We start from the raw sequence: 19,008 nt of genomic DNA, 5'->3' as shown, positions 1-19,008 counted from the left end.
GAGTATGGGTCACCATACTTGGCCACATGTCACGTCACTTTTCACTTTTTCACTTTTCACTTTTCAATATTACAGCGAGAATAAAAGTTACTCCTTCTTTCTTTGTGTGAACATTTGGGCGGTGTTATGCAAATCTTCCCACATAGTGAGGTAGGTATGTGGGGGCGTGTTCGAACGAGCCGTTTTAGGTAGGTGTGGCTAACTCTTAACTTTTATAAAGCATATCTCTTTGGATTTGAGACTTTAGTCTTTGCAACTTTACAGATCTTCTTTATGCACCAAGAGCTTGTAACACTCTAAAGAGAAAGGAAAAAATGAAATCGCATCATATGACCCCTTTAACACATCACCTCCTACTCAGATCATTAATGTGATGTTAAAAACTCATCATCCACAATTACTACATTACAGTGCTACTTACTAAGACAGCAAATATATAGGAGAAAACAGGGCTAGTTGTCACACATTTAAAAAAAAAAAAAAACACTCAAATGATACAAACTTGCTTCAGCCACTATGGTGTAATGAACTGCTTCGTCTACCACAGGTGAAACTAAATACGTAAGACGCAGGCAGAGGATTTGGACCAAATCAAATATGATTCAATTACAGTACATGTGGGCTAGGCAATTAGTTTTAAGGTAATTAACGAATCAAGATTCCCCACCTGTCAGAAAAAAAAAGGAAACCTGTAAATCCTGGTGTGGATTTTCTCCATCTGTTGTGTGGAAATGTGTAATTTCAGTAAATCTTTCAATTGAAATCTACCTTTATCAAAGTAAAACATGTTAAATTGCTACAAATAACTATTTAAGGGTTTCCAAAACATTTGGCTCACCGGATTCTGTCCTCTTTTCAAAATAAGAAAGACGTGAAAAATGTTTGATATTTAACTCCGATCTCAGTAGTAACTGGTATGCTAAGCATTATAGAACAATTTATACTCTGAAATTGTCATCTGTGTGTTTTAGCACAATAAGTTCTGCACAAATGGACTGCTTGGCTTGTCTGCGGAAATAACGCCTCGTTCCCATGTTTCCTGCCTCCACATGGTCTTCAACAAATTCTAAATTTATGGAATTGATTAACATATTTTATCACACTTAGAGCAACATCTCTCCGCAATCTCTAATATTGTGTTCTGTTGTGAATTATTATTATTTATTAATTTTTACACATGGGCAAATTCAATCCTTAATTTTCTGATAGTTCATTACTCTGGCATCATCTAATGTATCTGAAAGTCTGCCAACTTTAAATCTTTGCTCTGTTTTACATCATCTAATGCCATTTTGTACAGTATGTTGGCATGATGCTATTTTTAAATAATTGCTGAAATGCATAATCATACAAAAATTGCATTAATTTTGGCAGTTTTTATGTTAACGAAGCAGGACATATTCGCTCTGTTGATATATTTATAGTACTCTGCGAGGGCCGCTGATGCAGCGATATGTTAACAGTTTATGTTGATCATTTACCTGACACACATATACAAATGCAAGCATAAAAGAAATAAAGACTGATTAAACAAAGCATAGATCAGACCTCCATCTTGGTAATGTTGCACATGTGCAGACTGACCAGAGAACAGCCGGCTTTTCCAAAATTACACTTTTGTATTTACGCAATAATCAATCATTTAGTCATGACTCATGTGGGTATTTAGATGATTATTAAAGACGGTAAAATCAAAATTGGAGTTTTGTTGCGTTTGGTCCATGTCTGTTAGCTTTGAGACCATCTGTATGATTATGTGTACTCCTAAAAACCGACCAAATCAACCTTTTAAATGGGGAAATACACCAACAAAGGACAGAAACAATGTTCTAGCGATTTCATGGGTTTTTTTAATTAATAATGCAAATATTAATAGGTAAATTAACATTAAAATTTACAAGACTAACTTATTTACATCTCATACATAATACTCTTTCATCTTTAACTCTTTTTTATTTTACTTGTAAGTGTTCAGTATTGGTAGAAGTAAAAAATAGAAGGTAAGAGTGAGCTGTAAGAGAGGAGGTCAGAGCTGTGTGTCTCTGACCTGCTTCAGGTAACAAAGAGATGCGTCTGATACCAGCACAACAGCTATTTTTACCATTTCATTTTACTGGCAAATACTGGCACATTGAGAATGAAGTGAAGAGAGGGAGGTGGTGCATAGAGAGCTGAGAATGCAAACAAGAGGTTGGAGTAAAGGTTACAGTTCAAAAAACCACAATAAAATAAAATGTTTGAAATTGTACAAAATGCTTATAATAATGCCATTGTTACAGGTACAGCCAAATATAGTCAAGTCAAGTCAAGTCAAATATAATGCTTTTTATAATGCCATCATATTACTTAATTCATTAACGTGACTGATCTTTCTACCACGTGCAGCTGCGTGCATGTAAATCTATAAACCTAGACAGGTACAGTAGGTTCATATTAAATTACACAGGCTTGAACAAGATGGAACAGTGGCAAAATGCGATGTTTGAAAAAATAGCAGTTGCTGTAATTGTTATTCATTTATGTAATCAATTTATTTCTTAGCATTTATGTGTAAGTTTAGGGTTTGCATATACTTTCAGTGGAGTAAAAAAACTTTCTGTTAAGTAAAAGATCCATGAGCAAAAATAAGTGCAAGCTAAAAGCCAAAAAATGTCATTTTAACAGAATTTCTGTGGGTCTTAAAAAGTCAATTCACCTTTCAATTTGAGACCTTATAAAAGGTCTTTATTCTGAACAGAAAGTCATAAATTCATAGTCATACCATTGCATGTTGCATGCATGGCAAAAAATTTATGTCTTCCTCAGTATTTTTTATTTATCTAATCATCCTTAAATCAGGATATATTTACTTGAGATGCAAATGTGTAAAATGAAATCTTGAACATTTTAACAAAAAGAAGTGAGTTTATGCTTAAAACAAGAACAAATATCTGTCAGTGGGGTATGAAAACTTGTTTTCCCTTTTAATTAAGTTGATTTTGTTTTATGTTTATATATCATAAACAGTATTTTGATCAGTTTCACCATAAACATGACTTCTTATGTCATTTTTGTACAGTACGGGTCGAGCGTCATTAGTACAAACTTTGAAATCTAAGACAACTCATCCCTAGACATTTAAATTTAGAGAATGTATTGTGTTCCCTTCAATTTATTCTTTAAATTTTCTTTACGTGGTTCTAAAATGTCACTAAAAATGTTCAATATTTCTTCTTAAAACCTGCAGAACCCCTGTTTTTTTTTTGGGTTTTTTTAAAGTTTGGCAATTGAAAACATTAGGTTGAAATAAAATTAATTACTAGTAGTAGTGTTTTCCTGTGCACAATTATTAAAAGCTGTGAGTGGTTGCCAGGGCATTGCTATGTGGTTGCTAAGGTGTTCTGAGTATTTTTTTTAATATGTGGTTGCTTAGCCCAAGTCAAAAGAGCCCATCCCATGAAGTCATAATGTTCTGGTCTATAGTTATGGCTTAGGTTCCTCCTTCAGTTTGTTTTATTCACTCATTTGTCTAATGAAGCTTGTCAGATCGGGGAAAAAAATTGACTGTCAAAAAATGGCTGCCAAGTAAACAGTAACATTACAAATAACTGTGCATGACTTCCACGCTATGATAGTAACTGCATGGACATTGAGGTTGCTTGGAGAGTTTTAAAGGGACAGACAAACTGATAGCAGGCCTTGTTACAGAACCCTGTCATCACTGACTGCATGAACCTTCTGTAATAACACATCTGTAATGACTGGAGGGCAATAATTGAACGCAAAGATATAATTAATAGGGACCTTGACTCTAATTAAGATGCATAGCTGTGGGATTTAAGAGCTTCCATAATGAATGTGTCTGAAGGCCTGTTTCTGCCATTTGTACGCAGTTTGTGTTCACTGTAATTCCTTTTATTAGTAGTGATTGCAAAACAAGCATCACTAAGCATTTGAACAAAACCTTACCACTAAAGTTAAGGGTTCTCAATTTCAAGGCTGATTTTAAACACAATTTAGTTTGTTTTTGTATGATGTTTGATACCCAATGTCAAATCTGTCTTGTAGAAAAAGCATTGCCTAAATGATTAACTTGTATTGCCCCGCTTGCAGCATGATAAACAAAACCGTTATGTAAATATTGAATATATTATACGCAGAAAACAATACTAGAACACTCAGATCCCGTTTTAATCACTGGAACTGTCACTGCAAGTTTTACACTGTTTCAAACAACCGTTTGAGCTTCACTGTTGAGTTATGGACTCCTGCAAATGCTCCCATTGTAATCAATGAAGCTGTCAACATTGCAATAAATCTTGTTTACTTTGCATCCACTCCTTGCAGAATTTTTTTTTTGTCACAAATCCAAAATAATCCTTTTTGCTTTGAACCGTTTGAGCTTCACTGTTGAGTTATGGACTCCTGCAAATGCTCCCATTGTAATCAATGAAGCTGTCAACATTGCAATAAATCTTATTTACTTTGCATCCACTCCTTGCAGAATTTTTTTTTGTCACAAATCCAAAATAATCCTTTTCGCTTTGGTATTAAAGCTTCTGGTGTCAGGTAATGTTTCTTCAGCTCTCGTTTTCATGCGCCACCGCAATCACTTTTTTTAATAATTGTACTGCTCTGCCTGTATATTTATTGTAATCTGGGTCGTATTTTATTACTTTGCATAGTTTTCAAAACTCAGAGCATGTCATGCAACCTGTTCATGTTCAGATCTACCTAATTTGGCTTGCTTCTACCAAACGACAGGTGATTGTGCACCAACATAGTTTAGAGTTTCATTCATTTGTATGCATAGCCTTTGACATAAACAAGAAAAGATACGGGAAGCTTTTCTCTTCCTTTTTAAACTTTGCCTGTTTATTTTTTATCCTAACAATGCACATGGTTGAGTTAAATGCATTCTATTACTTGCATATAGAATTGTATTTTCCTGCTATGGCAGTAGACCTGCAACCCAGCTAACAAAAATATGTTCTAAGAACGTTTTGCCAGTGTTGCCATTAAGTTATAAAAATGTTTCTCTGAACATTCAAAATGTCCCTTTTTAAATATTTTAAAAAACGTTTTTTAATCATTTTGCAAACATTGTGCAAATGTTCTCTGAACATTCTGAAACAAGCAGTAACATTTAAAAAACTTTAGATAAACATCCAACTAAAATGTTTCAGGAAAAAAAACATTCCATGAGCAATGTATAAATGTTTTTGTGCTAACATTTTGAGAACATTATTAAAGTCTAGATAATTTTGAAAGAACATTCTATTCATGTTACTGGAAGAATGTTTGTTCTTAACTTTGAGAGAACCTTGCCAGAACATTAGAACAATCCCTGTTAGCTGGGAACCCATTTTTGGGTCGTGACCCACCAGTTAAACTTACATTGAACTTAGAAAGAAGGAGGGATCTGAGCCAAATCTAAGGACAATCCTAGAACATCCTAGCAACCATCCATTCAACTCAATTCAGGGTTAGTTGGCAAGCTTGAGGGTGTGCAGTAGTGTTCATGATGTTCTAGGTGGTAATCACACATCTAGTTAGTCTGCCTAATATGCAAGAGCAGTTTTTCTATCACTGCTGTGCCATATTTTAGTGTTTTGAGATGCACCAAAGGTTGAACTTCTTAATACTGTGCAGGTCTAAACTTGCTTAGCTTCCAAAGAAAACATGTCGAACATGGCATGGTTGGAACTTGTGTCTTATCATAACAGTACACAAATGCGTATGTGTGAACTGCCTAAGCTGTGCCACTTAAGTCATCTCTGGTCAAGTGCAAAGTTTGAGATAAAGCTAATATGCCAAATTATATTTTAAGGTTCCTATAACATTGATGAAACTGTGTGATGTCAGTGGGCAAGTTGAATTAATTGGTTTACAGTTTAAAAACAGTTTACATTTTTTTACATAAATACATGAATATAAACCAGTTGTTTGTACTTCAATGGTGGGTTTTCATTTTTTTCTGAGCACCACCTCAGGTGGCTTTGGTGAAATTTGCTTTACTAAACAAGCGAAAAGTTTTGCAGCATTTTTGATATTATTATTTATTATGTATATAAAGTAGCTGTTTTGTAGAGAGAGAGAGAGAGAGTCATGGTCAGAATTATTTTGGCACCCTCAGAAAATATGATCAAAAGAAGGTTTTGAAAGGAAATCTGTATTGTTTTCAACTTTTCAACTAAATCACATTAGGAATTTTTTTCTTTCTCTAATGCACATTGGCCACAATTATTTGTTGTCCTAGAAATTATTATGAATAAAATCTCTTAAGATCTACATTCCCATTCATATTTACATTTGTTAGCACACCAGGGTGACTAGGAACATGGAATTATCCAGCCATGACTTCCTGTTGCACAGGAATATAAATATGAGGGAACACAAGGGCCAAATTACCTTTATCATCCATCACAATGAGAAAAAACAAAGAATATAGTTCTGATGTGCAGCAACAGATTCTTAAGCTTCTCAAAATATGAAGTCAAGAAAATAGCACAAAATAGAAAGTCAAAAAATGTAAGAAAAGAGCTAAAGCATTGAACATTTCCATTTCCAGCATTAGGACAACAATTAAGGAGTTCCAATCAACAGGAAATGTTACAAATCTGCCTACTATAGTCTGCGTCTATACTGTCTTAATGCAACTTGAGGAAGATAGTTTGAGTGGCCAAAGACTCTCCAAGGATCACAGCTGGATAATTGCAGAAAATTGTTGAGTCTTGGGGTCAGAAAGCCTTATAATGGGCCGTGGTTGGATCTTCTAACAGAACAATGATCAAAAAGGACCATCAAAATCAACACAAAAATGGATCACTTAGCACAAAACGAAGGTTCTGCCATGGCCGTTCCAGGTCCCTGACCTGAACCCTATAGAAAACTGAAGAGGAGAGAGTATCAACATGGACCGGGGAATCTGAAGCGTCTGGAGTGATTCTGTATGAAGTAATGGTCTCTGATCTCGTGTCATGTGTTCTCAAAACTCATCAGGCATTATAGGAGAGAGATTTTTATTTATTTATTTTGAATAAAGGATCAAAATGATTTATTTCCACAGGCTTCTTTTTTTCATATCTAACTAAGGTGCCAATAATTTTGATATAAACACAACGTTAATCTGAAGTTAAACCTGCCTCCTGGTAGGTTTAATTTAAGCCTTAATTTAGTCCTGAAGTAGCTCTAGTCTTCCTCCAGGAAATCAGGCTGTTGAATTCTGGACTAGACTAAGTCTAAGACTACTTAAAACCATGACAGATAAAGCAGATTTCTGTTAATCTGGTTTAAAGGGTTATTTTAGTCTAGGACTAGGTTTAATCTCTGTCCGGGAAACCGCCCCCTGATGTATAATGTTAATGTTACAAAAGATTCTATTTCAAATAAATGCTGTTCATTTGAACTTTCTATTCAACAAAGAATCCTGAAAAAAAGTGAATTACAGTTTCCACAAAATATTAGGCAGCTGCTTTCAGCACGGATAATTATAAGAAATGTTTCCCATCTTAAGTTTACCATCTTAAAATAAATTCTGAAGGATCATGGGGGTGACACTGAAGACTGGAGTGATGGCTGCTGAAAATTCAGCTTTACCATCACAGGAATAAATTACATTTAAAAATATAATAAAATAGAAATGTTATTTTGAATTATAATAATATTTCTTGATATTACTGTTTTTACTATATTTTTGATCAAATAAATCCAGCCTTGCTGAGCATAAGAGACTTGTTTCAAAAACATAAAAACAAATCTTACCAACCCCAGACTTTTGGAATGGAAGTGTATATAATCACATGACAAAAATTGTATACATTTTGCCAGCTGCACATTTTACCCTTTGACACATCTTACCTCACTCTCCTCTACATGTGTGTAATTGTGATATTGTCAAGAGTTAAACTGAGGCAGACTACAAACTTGCCATTTAATGGAGAGAACAGTTCCACACTCTTTAACCCTTAGGTCTTGTTGCTAGGCAACAGCTGACAGATTACAGAGGGAATGTCCTGGAATGCTTCTCAAGAAAAGGGGAAGGGTGTATCGAATAGAATAGACTGTTTACATGTGAAGGGGAGATCCTTTAGCTTCAGTCTGGCTGCTGTGACTCAACCGTCCCTGCTTCCTCCTTTATGTAATTCCAGCCATAGGAATTCATGCGTAATGTCAGTGCGTGCCAGACTGTGGTTCCCTCCCTCACCTCTACCCCTGTATTTATGTTTACCTGGTCTGTCAAGTTCAGCCAGGTGTTCAGAAGGCTAAAATGTACACTAAATGTGTGTGAAATAGATACATAAAGAAAAATCCTCTTTGTGAAACAGATTTGCAGTGAAATCACAGATTGCAACAGTTGCCATTGAGTTATCAACCTCATAAATAATTTGTCAAACAATACATATTTAATAGTCCGGTTAATAATGAATGCTAGATCCCAGTGATTAAAGTCTGAGGGCCTGTAACCTTTTGTGCATGTGTGTGTGTGCTTATCTGATCGTTGTTTCCTTACGGTTATCAAGTCATGCCAGTTTAATTTGTCAGTAAATTTTACAAGTCATTTAGCATATTTACAGAAAATTATGTTTTAATATAGGCAATATATCTATTAAATAATATCAACAGATACAGCTTTTGATTTTAATCATTTTAAAATGAAGATTACATTTTTTTCATTGTTAATTCATTTTAACTGATGGTAACAAATGGAACCTTTTTGTAATGTGTTACCAAATAGGCTTCTTGGGTAACACTTTACGAAAACCTTCCTTAGTTAACCTTAGATTAACTAGCATGAACTAACAATGAGCAATACATTTGTTACAATATTTGTGAATCTTTATTAATGTACAGACTTCTAAATGTTTACTCTTTAACTTTTTTTTTTCTTTGATGTTGAGGTGAAATATGACTGGGCATGTTCTTGACACACTTTAAGTCTTTAAGAGCTTCCTCCTAATAGTTTTCAAGAAAAAAAAACATTATGTCTACAAGCTAGAGTTCCTATACCTCCAAAACTACTCTTCTCAATGCATGCTTGTTTTCCAGTAAAAAAAATCCATAAACAAGATTATTTTACTTGGAAGTAACACTGCATGTGACTTGTTGACAAGCGTATTTTGTTTTACTGCACTGGCAGATTTGTTCACTTATCTTATCTTTAACTTGTTTGTGCCTGAAACAAGAAAAAAACTGTCAGTGAATAAGACAAAATACACTTGTTTTAAAGATATGCTAAATATCTTATTCAGTGTTGCTTCTCAAGTACATTCATCTTGATTCACAGATTTTTAGATATTTTAACCGTACAAGTAAAGGCTGCAATACACTACATGACTTTTAAAATCTAAAACAGATTTTTAAAACACTGGGCATCATACATACTTTGTAAATAGTGACAAAGGAAAACTGGCCAACATACACTACACGACTGAGGATCATACACTACCAGACTTTTATGTTGTTCAGAAACATGTGCCTTGTTGCTAGGAGACGTGCGACAAATGAAAACAACGTGTTCTAAAATTGGCTGAAAATATCAAACATGTTTGTTATCCTCTGACTGGATGAAATCATAGTCTGAAGCTAAAAAATCGGAGTCTGTGACCATCATACACTATGCGATTTTCTATGGAATCTGTCAGCTCAAATCCACAGACTGGCACTGACTTTCAGCAACTAGAGTCAACTTCTCCAGATTGTAAATCGGTGGAAAATCGGGGCAAAAATTAAGTAGTGTATTCCAGGCTAAAGACTAAAATAGTTGTTAAAACCAGGATTTTGGAGTGATCAGTTTTCATTGTTCAGTGCTGATCTGGGCTTAGCTGGCAAATGATCGTTAGCGGTTTATCATTATTGGCTTTACTTGCCACACTGTTAGATGGATTATAAAAAGAGCAGATTACAACAACAACAACAATCATTCTTTTTTTAGCCATTTTAAGGATACAGGAAACTGTTTTAAATATTTAGAACGGGAGCATTATCTAGTAAAGCATTATTAACTGATTGAAAATGTTTATGCTGGAAGTATGTTAGTGACAATATCATATTTATATAGATCAGAACATAAATTCTTTATTGATGCCCGGACATTTACATTCATTTGACACTGACATTTTGAAATGACTTACAGTGATGTATGCGTTTATCATTATGTGCATTATTCAGATTGTGTTTTCTGCTTTATTCAAAAAGTTTAAAAATGTTTTGCAGAAATCAGCACAGAAAATGTGTGAAAAGTTCAATTATTTCATTTAGGCCTACATGAACTCCATGGGATCCCCAGTAGGGGGTGCTTATTCAGGAATTTGGACTCTTTTAGTGTGTGATATGTATTTTTGACCTAGTTTTATTTTATATACATAGATTTATGTGTGAATGTCCCCCTTTATTTAACTCCTATCAATAACTGTGACAAATATGAACATATTTATGGGCCAAGCACTGAAGGTGCTTAGACATCTATTGTATCCATTTATTGTTTCTTCTTCTTCTTATTCTTCTGCTCTGGAAGTCTATGGCGAAATTGCGAAATTTGCAGTACCAAGTATGACCTGAGGGCACATGAGTAGTTTTGGCACAGCGCTACCTTCTAGTCAAAAGATATAATATACTGAAATAATATATATAGAGATAATATACTGGTGAAAAGGTATACTTTTTTACCTTTTTATTTATAATTTAATTAAATAAATATTATTTCTGAACAGTTTGACCAAAAATCATAAAATGGATCTTTTGAGCATGGACCATTTCGAATTTTAGAATAAAATGCTGTATTTTACAAACGCTTTAACGTATTGTTATGAATCTTATAGAACCGCTTGGGGAAAAGTTATGAAATTTGGCACACAGATAGAGGACAGTCTCAATATTAACCATAGCCAACCAATTTGGAGTCTCTATCTCAACCTCCAACCACCAATAGGCCAAATTTGCACTCATATTTCTGCTAATATCTTTTTAACTGTAAGGTCTAAAAACTAAATTATTTTTTGCTCTGTTTCCTTGGCTCATACCGAGTTGAATGCATACCAAATTTTAATTTATATGGGTTAAGATTCTTTCACAATTTTGAATTTTCCAAAAAAAAAATCTACTTTTTCGAACTCGTCCTAGATGGTGGTCCAAATGTAACCAACATTAGCTCAGATTATCGTCAGAGAATTCTGGCAAAAAGTTATCAAAATCTTTTTGATATACCAAACCGTTTTTCTAAAGCGTGTTAATGAATCTGACGAAGTTTGTGCAAAAATAGACATGAGGCTATATCTCCGCAACACTTTAGCGGATTCTGACCACGCTTGGTATGTGTTATAACAAGTATGATCTGAGAGAACATGAGTAGTTTTGGCACAGCACCATCTACTGGTCAAAAGATGTAAAAATGTGACATTCCTGCTTATAACTTCTGACTAGTTTGTCCAAAAATCACAAGATTGGTCTTGTTAGATTTGGAAAGGCATACTGAATAGAACACTACCTTGTTTTTGTCTCGTCGCTCCGGCCGGACAGGGCATCACAGTATGGTAGGGGCGTAACATTTCCGTCACACGCTTGAGACATTCGGCCAATCACAACACACTGGATAGCTGGCCAATCAGAGCACACCTCGCTTTTCAGACCGATGAGCTTTGTAAAAATTTACGCGCTTTAACAGGGTTCTCCAACCTTGCTCTTGGAGAACTACTCCTGAGTTCGGCTTCAACCCTAATCACATACACAAGCTAATCAAGGTGTTCAGGGCTACTTGATTACAGACAGGTGTGTTGAAGCAGGGTTGGAACTTAAGTCTGCAGGAAGGTAGCTCTCCAGGAGCAGGGTCGGAGAACCTCGGTCTTTACTGAGTAATTAAAGACAGCTCCTTAGCTCTTCATTTTACCTTTGTTGTGCTTGGCCCCTTAATTGCTGCTTGCAGCTATATTTGTCATTGCTGTTGCTCTTCCTGTTTGGATTTACCAGAGAATTTGTAGTTTTGGTGACTTGAAAACATTAAGAGAGTATTAGATTTTGCACATTCTGTTCTAACCTTAGGTTGTGAGGTTTATTATGATCAAGTAACGGTCAAATTGGGCGATTAGGTAAATCTAAGCCGGAAGACAAAATGCTTGGCTCAGGTCCATAATGCAGCTTATCCACCAAGACTCAACATGTACATGATGACGTTTAAGTACATATGAAGTATAAGTACATTTTACTTGCTGATAGAGTGGTAGTTTCACATTTTGCTTATGTGCAGATATGGCCTAGAACATAATAACATAATAGAAATAAACCTGTGACATGCTTCTCAGACTTCTCAGATGCATGTCAGTGTTGTTACTATTAACATTTATAGTTAATTGAAATAGACTTGAAAAAAAAAATTTATATAAACATTATACTTATTATTTATATAAATATACATCCATTTAAAAAATGTAAGAAAAGAATGAAAATTAGAAATGTTGCCTTGGCAACTAGCTTGAAATAAGTTAAAGTATTAAAATTAAATTGAAAAAAAAAATTATATATATATATATATATATATATACAGTATATATATTAAATATTTAAAACAAAAGCTAATAAAAATGACAAATTTACAATTGGCTTAAACTACTTGGATTCATGTCAGTGTTGTAAATTTTATAGTTAATTGAAATATTAGAACTTAGAAATATTAAAATGTAATATTTTTGTAAATATATATAAATATTTAAACAAAAAATATACAAATAAAAATAACTATATTAAAATTAATTTTTAATTAAAATTACTAAATAAATATGAAAAAAGAATAAAAAAATAATGACTTAAACTTGCATAATAAAATTGCTAAAAATGGAAAATATACAAACAGAGCTTATTTCAAAACTGTAATAGTATAAATAATGCTAAAACAACACTGATTCATGTCAGCAGACAGAAGCACAAATGTCCTCTATCTCAAGCTCTGAAGATGTACCTCCTTAAAAATATCAGTGTTGGGAAATAAACAGTGACTCCAAGAAGTATTAAGCTGCACTTAAATATGTCTGTGTGACTGCATTAGATAAAAAAATATCAAACTACATGGCATCTGCAAACAAATGGCACAGCTTTACTCCGCACTAACAGAGCAACAAGTAACCGCCAGTGTAGTTCATCACATTTACTAACTATGAACCTGTTACACTAACATTCGACAATCTGAAAATCTCCAAATACTTGCTGTCTTCATTTTGAACAGTATATCTGTTGTTCTGTAAAATAGTGTGCTATTTAATTGATATCTATTTTGCTATCTAATAAAACGATGAAAGAGATCAAATATGGTTTAATGAAGTTCTTTCTTTCTCTCTCTCTCTCCCCCAGTATGCGGTTTTGTGGTCCACAAACGCTGCCATGAGTTTGTTGCTTTCTCCTGCCCTGGAGCCGACAAGGGCCCAGCATCAGATGTAAGTAAAGCCTGTGAGCACACTAGAAAACTCCTGCATCCACCCCCTTTCTGGCTTCTCTTGCGCCATCTTTTCTGATAGTGAAATACACTTCCTTATCAGCTGAAAGAAACTTCTTCCTGTGACTAAGCAGTAAACACACACTCACACACTTATTCATGTATGCACACTGCTTGGTGAGCAGTTTAAATATTTATTCAGTGGCAACTGATTATGTACTGTTTAATGAAGCCTAACACTAATCATGTTCCTCATGTGTTTGCTTGCATTATATATTCACAAGAAAACAGGCAGAGACATCAGTTTTCTCTTCTCTAATCTCTATTTATAACCCCTCTTCCTCCCTATATGTGTAAAAGCAGGCGCACATGCACACTTCCTGTGTTGTGCTTTGTTTCTGCTTTGCAGCCAATTATGTTTGTTTTCCGTGAATGATACTGTACTTCACATGTGATATTTGTTGCATCTCTGTTGTGTGATGCTGATGTGTAGGAAAGCTTTGATTCTTGACCCTTTCAACCATTGACTCCTTTACAAAAGCTTGAAGAACACTGAGAAGCTGCTGAATAATAAAACCATTAGCTTGATTTTGTTGAATTTGCGCTTGCTGGAATCACTTCAACAAAGGAACAGCAGCAGTCAACATATCTGAATTTTATTTTTTTATAGTAATCTTTGCAGTAGATTATTTCTTTGGATCTCTACATTGGTGCCCCCTAGCTGTAGGAATTTATCATACCATTTCATATAGTGCTGCAATATTCACTACATGGTTTTTTAAATTCCTTCTGGTATATCTTGCTATCAGTTGCAGTGCTTGCTTTTTCAGTATGTGGGTGCAGCTGACCCTTCTCTAAGCTTAAGTTTACTGAACTTCCTATAGGATTGAATGGGTGATTTATGTGAATTTTCATTCAAATGTTCTCAGAAATTGAACAGATATTATTTATACTTGAGCTGGAATGAACTGTGACATTGCAAAGCATTTTTATCTGCAATTTTCTATGAATCAGAGATCATAGTTGAGAAGACGCATTTGAAAGCCATTACAACTGATAACATTAACACAGGATTATTATAGTAAACTGAAACTGAAACCATAAAAACAGTTTTATTACTTCAAATAAAATAAATGTTAACTGAAATAAAATATTTTAAAAAATTGCAATTATTTTATTTCAGCTAGTTGTCAATGCAACATTCTCATTTTCATTTAGTTTAACTTGATATACTGAAATAACTAAAACAAAATCTGAAATAAAAAGTAATAAAAACTACTAAAAGAAAAAATCATAAAAATAAATAAATATATGAGAAAAGAAAAAAATAACAACAACTGCAACAACAACAACTAAAAATAAATAAATGTGTATTTTTTTTTACTTATTATCTATTGATTTAGCTATTATTAATAATAAATAATTTAGCTATTTATCTAATGATTTATAGATAAATCAATAGATAATAAATAAAGACAAATAAATACACGTTTACTTTGTTTTTTCTTTTAACTAAGTATCACAAATATAATATAAATAACACAAAATAATGTTACTATTAGTGCTGTCAAACGATTAATCGCGATTAATCATTTGACAGCACTAATTACTATATATTCCAAACCTATTTACCAAATATTTCCGCTATAGCTTGCATTGTAACTGCATCTGTGTTTGCCTCTGTGGTTGAGGTAGTTTCTTATTTTGATAAGAAATATGTTTTTGTGTCACAGGACCCTCGCAGTAAGCATAAGTTCAAGGTACACACATACTCCAGCCCTACCTTCTGTGACCACTGTGGATCTCTACTGTACGGGCTCATACACCAGGGGATGAAATGCGACAGTGAGTCTAAACCTGCACGTTCTAATTTGTCGAGATAGTGAATTGGTGGGTTTTTGTTAAATGTGAACCAAAATCATCACAATTAAAAGAACCAAAGACTTAAACTACTTCAGTCTGTGTGCATTGAATTTATTTAATACACAAGTTTCACAATTTGAGTTGAATTACTGAAATAAATTAACTTTTTCACGACATTCTAATTTATTGAGATGCACTTGTGTACTGTACACACTGAACAATGAAATCCCTCATACAGTGACCTCTGCTGGTTATGACCATGCATTGCATAATGAACTGTTTGATCTACTCATTACTTTGATCCTTTGGAAATAATGCATGAAATGCAAATTTACCTTATTTACATTATGTATGAGACTACAAATTATCGTACTTATATAGGTTTTTATTTTTAACTAATTAAAAGACAACTAAAGTTTGAAAGCTTAAATATAAATATTATATATATTGAAAAATAACATAGATTTTGGGCATATAAAAATATATAGTTTTTGAATCTTTCAGTTTATACTATTTCATGTGCAGTACATATGTGAATACAGCTGTTTATTAGGTGTTCTGTGCATGTTTTAGCTAGTGTGGGTGTGATCTTTGTGTCTGAATGTGATTGTGGTTGTGAGAGTGTGTGTCCTGGTGTCTGCGGTGATTGTTTGGGCATTTCTTAGTAAGTAGTGAGTGACAAACAAACACTGCATGTGTAATGCTGTCAATCTAATTATGTGTGGTTTTCTGCAGCTTGTATGATGAATATTCATAAACGATGCGTGGAAAATGTTCCCAGCTTGTGTGGAACAGACCACACCGAGAGGAGAGGACGGCTGCATATCAGTGCTAGTATAACAAATAATGTTCTCACCGTGACCGGTGAGTTCCCCCACACACACTCATTTTTATATATATTAGTGGAGACATTCCACTGACTTGTATTGTTCTCAGATTAAGCCAGTTTAGCAGTTCACAACACCCTACAGCAGGGATGGGCAACTGGCAGCCCATTCAGTGTCTTTTAGTACGGCCCACTGGATCATATTAGACTAGGATGATCGATTTTAAAATGTTTGAAAAGTAATCCACGGAAAGATTGCTTTCAGTTTATGATGTTAATACTTACTCCAACCAGGAGAGGTTGCTTGTTTCCAGCCGCTCACTGTATTAATTACAGCATAGTAGGATGTGGATGGGATCAATTTTCCACAAAAAGTATTGCAGTCACAGATTAAAAAAAAATAACAAATGTGAAACCAAAGTTTAAACGCACAAGTAAAAATATATTGCACAAAGTAAATCATACTATTATTAAAAATAATACTAAGCATGAATCAAAACTTTAAACACATTTAAAATCATATTGCACAAAACTGAAATATTGATGCAAAATTATCCGACTTGGTTATATTTCTCAGTTTTTTGTGCTCGCAGACATTTTCTGCTCATATTTGTATTTTTTGTATGCTTATGCTGTTTTTACCTTCGCTCTTGTTTCCATGTTCTGCACTTGCTTTTCCAAATGTTGCGGTTTCATGTAAATCAAGGCGGGCTTAAGCGCCATCATTGGTCCACTAGTTCTAGATTGACAGCTCCTCTAGCTAATCAGTCAAAGAGTGGAATTGACGTCACTCCAATGCGCCTAATTAGCTGCTGATGCTCAGTGTTCACTTGTACAGGTGAAGATGGATAACCATCAGCTGGGGTAACATCTTTCCATACAGGACACCGTTATGTGTGTCTACCTGTCACAGCTGTACGCCTACCTGGCGATCCGTTACCATTAAATGAGCCTTCCTAGCGACCCGTCACTGTTATATTCACCTATATTTATTCGCCTACGGTCACATCGCAAAAGGCAGCAGCCACTATGAAGTACGTATTAGTTGAAATCTGACAGGAAGTGGTATTTTATGAAGTGGGTTATAGTTATACTATAATTGCATTTTGATAACATGAGAAACACCTTAATAGCGACCATAACCAAATGCTAGTTGTCATATTTTTAAATTTTTAGTTTTTCTGCAATCTTTCGCTCCCTGTAGGAGGTTGAATAAGTTTCGATGAAGACTGCCCATTCAAGGAATGCAGATTTTCACTGAATGCAAGTGGTTGCCTTGTGTTTTTTAAACTTTTTTTTAATTGCATTAAATTCCGTATTTGCTTGCCTTTTGTAATAAATCAGAATCAGAAGAGCTTTATTACCAAGTATGTTTACACACACAAGGAATTTGACTTGACGACAGGAGCTTCCAGTGCAGAAGAAAGTACAGACATAGTGCAGACATACACGATAGTGCAGACATACATAGGAATAACACAGTAGGGATGGAATATAACACCAATATAAGAAAAAAAACAGAAATTAAATAATGTACTATATACAGAAATAGAAGTATAGGGAAAAAATTGTTTTATAATTGTTTAGATAAATACTTATGTTGTATGCTTATGTGAATATCACAACACTGGGATGTGAGTAATTAACCTTTTTTAATTTAACATTTAAAAAAATCGAAACTTATAAAAATGGAGTGTTTGATAATGTCTAAATATACATTCAAATTCAAAATCTAAAAAGAAAGTAAGCAATTATGACCGGCAATACTTTTAAGAGCAACCAGAGTAGACCTAAATACATATAGATGTAATGTGGTGTTTGGGTTTTGTCTTGTTCATGTTTCCATGTCTTTTATTTTGTAATTGTTTTATGCTGTTTGTGTCATGCTTCCCTTGCCCTCATGTATCTCAGCCTTGTGTATGTGTCATGTTCTGATTGGTTGTTTTAGTCATGTGTCTTGTTTCCCATTGGTTTGTTCTTGTCATGTGACCCTCTTGTCAACTATAAGTAGCCATCATGTTGCCATTGTCTGTCGTCGTGTATTGAATGTATTTATCCCGCTGTTGGTGAGTCTAGTCTGTTCATGTCAAGTCTGTTCATGCCTCGTCAAGTCAAGTCACGGATTATTGTTTCTAGTCTTCGTCTGTTTGGATTATGTTTGGATGTTTGGATCACTGTAAATAAACTGCACTTGGGTTCTTCACTACTCTCGCCTTCAGTGGATGATTTCGTTACAGAAGGCTATATTTATTAAACAGCTATACGGGTATCTAGTGATTAAAACATGGCATTATATATGTATACATATTTTTAAAAAATCTCTATTTTAACCCTAAAATACTACACTAATTGTAATATAATTAATAAAAATGTTATATTTTAAATGGCCTTTCATGGATCATAATTATTGCACATATTATTTAGTACCAAAAATCTCACAATATTAACTAAATAGAACTGAACTAAAATATAGTACAGATATTTATTTGATTCAAAGTTACACTTAAGGGACATCCATGTATGTTTTTTAAGTCATTTTAATAAAAGCTGCTTAAATATTCTAATTTAACTAAGGCTTAATCCTGGCTTAAATAAGCCCTGTCTGTGAAACTGGGCCCTAAGATATATTTATATATTCTTTAATTAATATAATAATTGATTGATAATAATTGTTTCAATTAATATAATAACTGATACTTTTGACTTAGCCCTTATCTTAAAAATTGTTTATCATTTTATAAAATGTTTTGTTTTTGTGAAAACCTGTATCTGAACTGTAAATCATTCTTTTTACAGTCATTTTACAGTTTAATATGTTACCATAGACATCGCCCTACGTCGCTCATATGGTATTAATTTTATTTGTGCAGGTCTTAAAAAGGTCTTTAAAAGTCTTAAATTTGATTTTAAAAATCCTGCG

General features: G+C 33.9%; 1 protein-coding gene across 1 annotated transcript in view; it reads left to right on the top strand.

Moving 5' to 3' along the window:
* LOC107722959 (protein kinase C beta type-like) overlaps positions 1–19,008 on the top strand; it is a 33,332-nt gene that overhangs the window by 1,990 nt on the left and 12,334 nt on the right. Inside the window, exons 3-5 of the mRNA XM_016531457.1 lie at positions 13,318–13,400; positions 15,133–15,244; positions 15,998–16,126. Coding sequence (XP_016386943.1) covers positions 13,318–13,400; positions 15,133–15,244; positions 15,998–16,126 — 324 coding nt within the window. The remainder of the gene's footprint in view (positions 1–13,317; positions 13,401–15,132; positions 15,245–15,997; positions 16,127–19,008) is intronic.

Source organism: Sinocyclocheilus rhinocerous, unplaced genomic scaffold, assembly GCF_001515625.1.
Source record: "Sinocyclocheilus rhinocerous isolate Xijiao unplaced genomic scaffold, SAMN03320098_v1.1 scaffold3, whole genome shotgun sequence".
Lineage (NCBI taxonomy): Eukaryota > Metazoa > Chordata > Actinopteri > Cypriniformes > Cyprinidae > Sinocyclocheilus > Sinocyclocheilus rhinocerous.
The sequence above is the reverse complement of the archived record's forward strand: the minus strand, read 5'-3'. Positions and strand labels throughout refer to the sequence as shown.